At 40.2% G+C, this 7576-nt stretch overlaps 1 protein-coding gene across 1 annotated transcript; it reads right to left on the bottom strand.

The window, feature by feature from the left end:
• Positions 1-2822: 2822 nt before the first annotated feature.
• LOC104535556 (ovalbumin-related protein Y-like) lies at positions 2823-7332 on the bottom strand. The gene is made up of 7 exons (XM_010180914.1): positions 7165-7332; positions 6520-6570; positions 5781-5909; positions 4907-5024; positions 4529-4671; positions 4011-4166; positions 2823-3224 (listed from the first exon to the last, which is right to left on the bottom strand). Exons 1-7 carry the CDS (start codon positions 7330-7332, stop codon positions 2823-2825), a joined length of 1167 nt encoding a protein of 388 aa, XP_010179216.1.
• Between the last annotated feature and the right edge of the window lie 244 nt (positions 7333-7576).

The following is a 7576-nucleotide window of genomic DNA, read 5'->3' as shown; positions in this document are numbered from 1 at the left end:
GATTCTGTGATTCTGTGATTCTGTGATTCGAGGATACTGTCTGCAAAGTCTTGTGCCTTCAGCCATGGATTTGTTTTGTTTAGGAGAAGGCAGGTCTTTCTTGCAAGTCAAATGTGCTGAGAAATGTCGAGTGGTCTCAGACATTGTGTTCCTCAGAGGCCAGAGAAGATAAGTCAGCTCCAACCTTTTGCCAAATGACGTAAGAAGGAAAGCCACATGTGGTCCACAGAGCACTTCTAATGCTGTCCTATGCAGCATTAAAAAGAATGTTATTGCATGTGACTGGTTTTGTTCCACAGGCTCATATAGGTACTGTGTATCCTAAACAACCCAGCACATAGTGAAAATGGAGTGTAGCGGATGGACAGATGGCAATTTCCTGACATATCAACTTTAGCCATGCTACCAAGGAACAAAAAAGACTAGCTGACAATACCTGGAATTCGTGGGAACTGGGGTTCATGTTTTTAAACTCTTGCTGGGCTTCAGAGCAGAAGCAGCAGGCAGTGTTTGCCCCCTCATAGCTGCTCTCCCCTCAACCCTTTGTACACCCTCCCTGCAACTCTTTGCAGAACTGCTTCCCATGGGGGCTGCAACAGCCACATTCACTGTGGCAGCTCCTTTACAGCAGGTTCTCATGGCCCAGATCAGCAGTGCATAAGAAAATTTCTGGGTCCAGCTATTGATACAGGGGGTCTAGATTTTATTCCATTTTGTTGAATCTGCACTTTTGCCTCTCATTTTAGCCCCTACAGAGAACATTTTCTCTTTCATAAGACAAATAGCTCTATCCTTTCTACAGTATTTGACTGTGATATTACTTTTTCATTCAGGGCATAAGCATCTTCAAATGCTTCTGGACTTTCACAAAATAATATTTCTGTCTTTTTCTTTAAAAAAAGAAATATTGGGTACTGGGTTCCAAGTACAGTGCCACTGGTTTACATTTTCAGTATGCTGTTCAGAATTGCCTGCTTACACAAAAATTAAAATAAGAACAAAATTTGAACCTACATTAAGCTCCCAAACGTAGTTTTCAACAGGTGTCTGTCTTTCAGAGGACTGACAGACATCACTTCATATCCCTAGTGACATCTAATGGCTCGATTTAAAACAGGAGTCAAATGCTTCTGTGCCACAGTGAGGACATTGGTGTGTAGTTTTAGGAAGCCACTTACCATTTCATTATTTTTTTTCTAGCTGTAGCAGAACTTCATTGACTGCTTTTGGCTATAAGGGAAGCAGAAGATAATGTACACAGTAAACCTTGAAATGTTTTATCTCTTGAAGTACTTTTTTGCCTGAAAACTTGTGTTAGCTGTAGCTAATATTTTATGACCATCTTGGGAGGAAAAGTATTTGCAGTTCTTCCATAGTCTTCATAGCACCTATGTAAATGTGTTTCCTTGCTGTCAGCATCATCATTTCAAGTTATGTTTAATTATGACTTTGCAAATGGTTGTGGCAGCTCCAAATACTGCTATGTGTGTCCTCTTTTAAACACTTTTAAAGTTCTGATACTGTAATTTGCATTTCTGCATTTGTATCCCAGCAGAAGGGAAATTGCTTAACTTAGCAATTAGTATTAATCACCTTTTTAGTTGGATAAACTGTAACCTAAAGAACCTTCCCTCTAAAGACTGTGAAATAGAAAATAGTATCTCTAGAGAATTATCACATCATGAAGCAATAAAAAAGATTTCCTTGTTTGATTCTTGTTGATAAGAGAGAGCTGAAGCAGTTCACCTTTTAAGAAAAAGTCTTCTTGTGTTTTTTGAAGCTATATCTCTTAGGCACCACCTTGATACATTTACTGGCACTTAGAGGAGATCTTTTAAAACTATCTGGAGATAAAATGGCAAATTCAAATAATTTAGTCTTTTGGTATGCTATATGGAGATAAGCTCAAGTTAATAATAGGAGCAATAGGGTCTATCTTGCTTGAGGTCAAAATTTTTTACAACATTCTTAAGCTGTTTAGTGACTTCACATATGGGTATATTCTGGTTTTGAAAATAGGGTCTAAATCCTAGTCTAAACCACTTCTGTCAGTATTCATTGCCCTCTGTATTATGTTTCAGGTTGTGTGATGCAGTAAGCCAGAACAGGTAATGATGTATATAGTTTGCATGCTTTTATTAGAATAAATAGAAAGAAAATTAGACCAATTAACGTTCACAAAATCAATTATATGCCACTGAAATGAAGATGGGAAATTTTATCTGTTAGGAAGATGTTGTATTTGGAGATGATGATTTATGAAGAAATGGTAGACTTTATGTATGCTCCCTCAGAACAAGAGACACAGCCTTGTAGTATGTGCAGCACAAAGAAGCCCAAATGCATTCCTGGATTCTTTGCTGAAGCTTAGAACTTCACCTGCAAGTTGTCCAGGCGTCAATTCAAGGGCGATGGTCCAGCAAGTTCAACAGAATTATTCAGATTATTTTGAAAGCTATGTTTATTTCACAGAACCCCTATAGAAAAAATCAGATTCTCAATAGCAGTGGCAGGATTTCTCACAAAAATCAAATGCTAATCCTATCTCTTAAGTTATTCAATTATTATGGGAAATATTCCTAAACTACATCCTGAAATTCTCATTCAAACCTGGATATAAATCTGGACTACATGTTGTGTGAGCAGAATTACTTGCACATAAAGATCTGAAAAATCACATGCTTCTTCAAGACTATCTCCCTAGATATTAAAGGCTTTCCAATTGGATAAATTATTTAATGATGAGATTATACTACAATACTACAGTAAGAGATTAATATTTCTGAGGGGAAGGCAAGCATTATTTCCAGCTCTTTCATTCTTTAGGGGGAACAGTATCTACCAAAGAAGAGGATGATGTTGCTTGGATTGTGTTTGATCAAGAAAAGGAAAGGGTGGTCAGCCCTAAACTCTTCAAACTCAGAGGACTGACTGATGTCTCCCATCACCCCTGCTGAGCCTGCCATCTCGGTGCCCTGTTCACTGACATCCATGTAAGCCTCATGGATGCCCTCAGACATCTTCAAGCCCTCTGCTGAAGAGATGCCAGACAGATTGGCCGAAGGGCTGAACAGGTCGGTCATACCCAAGGCCATTAAGAGAGATGTGAGGTTATATTTTTCCTGAATCTTCATCCGTGGGAGGTACACTTTCACTCTCTTCCTTTCCATCACATTAGGACTGGTCCACTCCATGATTTTTTCAAGGCTGATTTTGTTCTCAAGCTGCAAAGAGAGGCAGGACATGTTTGAGACAAGAGTGCAATGGACTTTATGGCTGTGTTTATACCACTTGTTACTCTCTATTCCCATTTACTTCATGGACATAGTAGAACTGATATTTAAGCTAAAATGTATTTGTTTATCCTGTATGTTTCCTCCTGACTACAGCCTATATCTCATCTATCTTGATGAAGTTTCTCAAAACTTTGTAATCTGAAGATTTCTTCATCAGATCAAGGCTTTTTTTGTGAAAATACAGTTCTAGAAAACATCAAATCAAATTTACCCCGAAATTGTTTCTCTGAGAACATATTTTATTGATCCCTTCCCTCATCTTAGTTCTTTTCTAACGCTACTTTTCCCATTTTCCTTTTAGTCAGCTTTTGGAAGGCTTTTCTCATCACTTCATTTTTTATTTCTCTTTGCATAAGCTTTCCTTGTTTAGCAAATCATTGAGTGCTCTCCTAGAAGACTGAAATCGCTCGAAATGAAAAAAAAAATCCTGCTACACATCTGTTTCTGGTGATCTGCAGATCAGTGCATATAGCAACATCCCCTTCTCCATGACTACAGCAGCGCTATGCTCCTTTGCCTTTGTTTTATGGGATTGAGTGCAGGACCAGTCACTGCCTTAGCACCTGGTAGCACCTTGCAGGCTGTTGTTCTCCCCTGCTTGCCCAGCACAGCCATGGTGTGGGCAGCTGGGATGCAGATGGACAACAGAAGTCCTGACAGTAGCCAAGTCCCACTGAAGTGATGACTCTTCTGCTTCACCTGCCAGGGTCATACCTGCTCCAGGCCAGAGACTTCATCAGGCAACAGCACCAACATGCTCAGCTTCCCGCTGGTGTACGGAAGCTCCAGAATCTTCATTTTCTCTGCAGCCACGGTTGCCACTTTGAAGGTACTGTTCTGACACATCATTTGCACAGGTCTGCTTTCTTGCTGCAAAAACAGAAACATGAGACAACATGACCAGGGAGCCATTTTTTGTTTAGGCAGACAAATGTGCATGCCCTTTGAAAGGGACAGGGCTTTATCTTCAAGCATGTTGCCTTTGAAGAAGAGCTGTGTCTCTGTTTTTCTCTCTTGCCTGCTGGTGTGCCCTGGAAGCCTGGTCAGACACAATTCTTGCAAAGACTCCTTGGCCTTAGGCCCAGGTCCTGACGGTGAGGGGCCCAGCTAAATCACCAGAGCTGTGACAGCAACAGATTTTATGTGTAACACCCAGACTGCTGGCTATGGGAGCAAACAGCTGTTCTGGCCAGAAGCTCTTTCCATGGTCTCTTACCGCCATGCCCTCCTACCTTTGTCACATTGAAGGGCACTTCCTGAGTGTGTTCTTCTTTAAATGCTGTCCTCCAGATCCCTTTGAAGTAAACGGCATTCGCAAGGACCAGTGCAGTATCAGGATGAACAGAGCTTGACACAAGGAAATCTTGGATTTGTCCTTTAAGAAAGAAGCAGGGCAGAGAGTGGTGATACACCTGGTCTAGTGTGCACAAATGCCTGCAATGAAGGGCATTGGGTGGGGAGGTGCTGTTTTGTGGAGTTTCATTTTTATAGCAATAAGCAATCTGCTCTTCCTTGACCCACTTTTTCTTGACATTATGAGGAGAGGAAGACTAAGGTATAGATTATCATAGGTAGGGGAAAATATCTGCTACCCATTTTTCAGTCCTTACCATTTGTCTCTTTCTCCACCCAGGAATTAATGAGCTGTCTTGTTTCCTCTGCAGCTGTTTTGAAATTAACTTCTTCCAGCCCTGCTTTGTAGAATTTCTTTGCACAGTTTAAGTATTCCTGTAAGCAGAATTGCAGTTGTCAGACTGATAAGAACTTGAAAAAGTATGAATGTGAAAGACAAGATTGTGAAATGAAGCAGAATGGTTAAAAGAAAATGAACTGTTTATCCCTGTGTCTGAACATGTCAGTCACAGCTGTCTTCCTGTAACCGAATCTTAAAGCTGGACAAGAAAGAAAGACTACTTCACGTATTTAGGTCTGGCACTCTTTTTTCAGATAGGACTATAAGTTAAAATTTTGAAATATTTTCTTCATTTTACCAAAGCACTTTCAGTTTAACAGACATTTGTAAGGACAATGTTTGTTTCCTTCTATTTGTGCTCACTTTTTATTTTGAATACTGTGTTCTCACATCCTTAGATTTCAAAACAAAAGCTTCCTTTCCCTGGGAAGATTTGATATTTGGCTTTGAAAAAAATCTGAATTTGATGTTTTCAAATCATAAAATGAATTTCATTTTCCTTAGAAGTTCCATTTTTCATTGAAAGCTATTTTGTAGCAAATGAAGAGCAATTTTGATTACTTCCTGTGACTGTTGCAACATGGGTGTATTTTATGCCATTATACTTTTGCCTGGCCTCCACCTAACACCCACAGGAAAGTTCAGACTCATTCTGAAACAGTTCCCCTTGCGGCTCACAAGCTCTTCTTCATCAACAAGCAGTGGGCTATTGCTGGTGGTGCTTCTCTAGGGTAGAGTCACGGGGCCCTTTATGGGGAATCTCCCTGAAGTCAGGTCACAGTACAACTCACCGCAAGAACAGGGTACGTTTTTTCAATGTAGAGCCTGTCAGCAATCTTGAGTGAGTATGTTGCATTTGGCATGGTGATGTCCGAGACAAGAGCCTTCAATGAATTGTGGATGTATTCAGAAGGGCCACACTGAGGTGATGACATGGAAATAAAGAGATACATTGCATTAGCCTCTTCTTATCTAGGAAATAAGACTTTAAAAAGTTGTCCCTTTCAGTAAGAGTTATGCTGCAGTGAACTCCTCCCTACAGACATAGGGCTGTCACCCTTGGCACAGCAGGTGCTGTGGTGATGATACGTTGAAGTTCACCCTTCTCAAGATAAGTCCTCTTTTTGAAGAGTGCAGTTGTGTTCCTGTCACTAAAACTTCTGGGCTCTTCTGTGGCCAGCATTTTCCTGCCCTGCTTTGGAGCCTCTCAGCTGCATGTCTGACTGCTGTAGCCTGGCTCCAGGTGCTGAAGACCCTTTCACATGCCCAGGAAGGCATCTCGGCGCCCAAACCATCCTACCCCACACTGTCACTTGTCATCTTGGTACAAGATGTGCAACCTGCCTTCCTTCCCTCTTTTATAGCAGGTGAGTTACACCCTCCTTCCCTCCCCTCACAAATGTCCTCGGATTGAGAGTGTTACCATAGTTTTTGACAGGATCTGAAACTGTCTGGAGAAGAGACAGAACCGTTCTAGTTTTGTTCTGAGGAGAAAATAAGGCAGAAAGGAAGAACAAGTTATTTCTCTACCTGGGAGTCAGTAGCATCTCCATCTCCTGTAACGTTATCAAAATGAAGAACCTGTAAGAGAAAACGCCAGTGGTAGAAATAACAAGCTTGACCAAAAATGATTTTGAGTTTTACACATGATGCTTGAGGTAAAGCTGTTGGCTCAGAAAAAAAACAGTGATAACTGAGAACATACATGAACTAAAAATTTGTAAGTGAACTTGCAACTGGTTTATGACCTCTGTGGCCTTCTAAGAAGCTGTAAAAAGTACTCTTTGGTTACAGGATATTTTTTCAACTGAATGTCTAGAAGTTAACTGAGTTACGTATTATATAAGGATCACATTATCTGAAAGTTGTCAGAATTTAGGGAAAAAAAGCATATAATAAAATTTGCTGACTGATAATCCATTTTATTATTGTCCTTGAGGTATTTTTCTTTTCTAAGTCAAAATTAACTGCCCCTTATAGTGAAAATATGCATCTCTTTTTGGTATTTTCTCTGAATAACTCTCAATCCAGTTCTCCATTTTGTGACATTGACTTATTTCTGGTGCATTAGAACAAGTGAGAACCTCATCAGTAGATGACATATTTCAGTGATGTTACTTACAAGGAGCAACAAGCACAAGCAGAGATCACTTTTCACCCATGTAAGTAACTTACCTTCCCCATCTGAGATTGAGTGTTACCTCTTGCTCCCATGTAGACCATGGCCAGGGTTGAAATGATACTCAGGGGGCAATAAAAGATGTTGTCGTTGACATGGTAGGTTTTCAGCTCTTTGAATACATCAAAACAGAATTCTGCATTTGCTACGCTGATGGAAGCCATTGTGAAATCAGTGTTGTCTAAAGCAAACAAAAAGAGTCTGAATTGTTATGATGAAATATATTAATTGTAATGCAGGAAAATAAGTGCACTTGAGCCTCTGAACTTGGTGCACAGTTTTGTTTTTTCTTCAGCAAACAGAATGCAGTGATGTGGATTTAAAAGGCAGACATGCTTTTGCATTCATGAGCAATCAAAATACTGGATAGCTACCAGTTATGCATAGGCTGGTGTTTCTTTTGTTTGA

The sequence above is a fragment of the Mesitornis unicolor genome, unplaced genomic scaffold (genome assembly GCF_000695765.1).
Source record: "Mesitornis unicolor isolate BGI_N332 unplaced genomic scaffold, ASM69576v1 scaffold12893, whole genome shotgun sequence".
Lineage (NCBI taxonomy): Eukaryota > Metazoa > Chordata > Aves > Mesitornithiformes > Mesitornithidae > Mesitornis > Mesitornis unicolor.
Note: the sequence above shows the minus strand (reverse complement) of the source record. Positions and strands in the feature narration are given on the sequence as shown.

Bases quoted from the DNA above. Each gene is read 5' to 3' on its own strand.
- LOC104535556 (XM_010180914.1), bottom strand. From the start codon at position 7,332: ATGGCTTCCATCAGCGTAGCAAATGCAGAATTCTGTTTTGATGTATTC. The intron at 4,672-4,906 runs GTAAGGACTGAA...TCTTTCTTAAAG, and splicing joins GGTGGAGAAAGAGACAAATG to GACAAATCCAAGATTTCCTT. The intron at 3,225-4,010 runs GTATGACCCTGG...CTCTCTTTGCAG, and splicing joins AAGTCTCTGGCCTGGAGCAG to CTTGAGAACAAAATCAGCCT.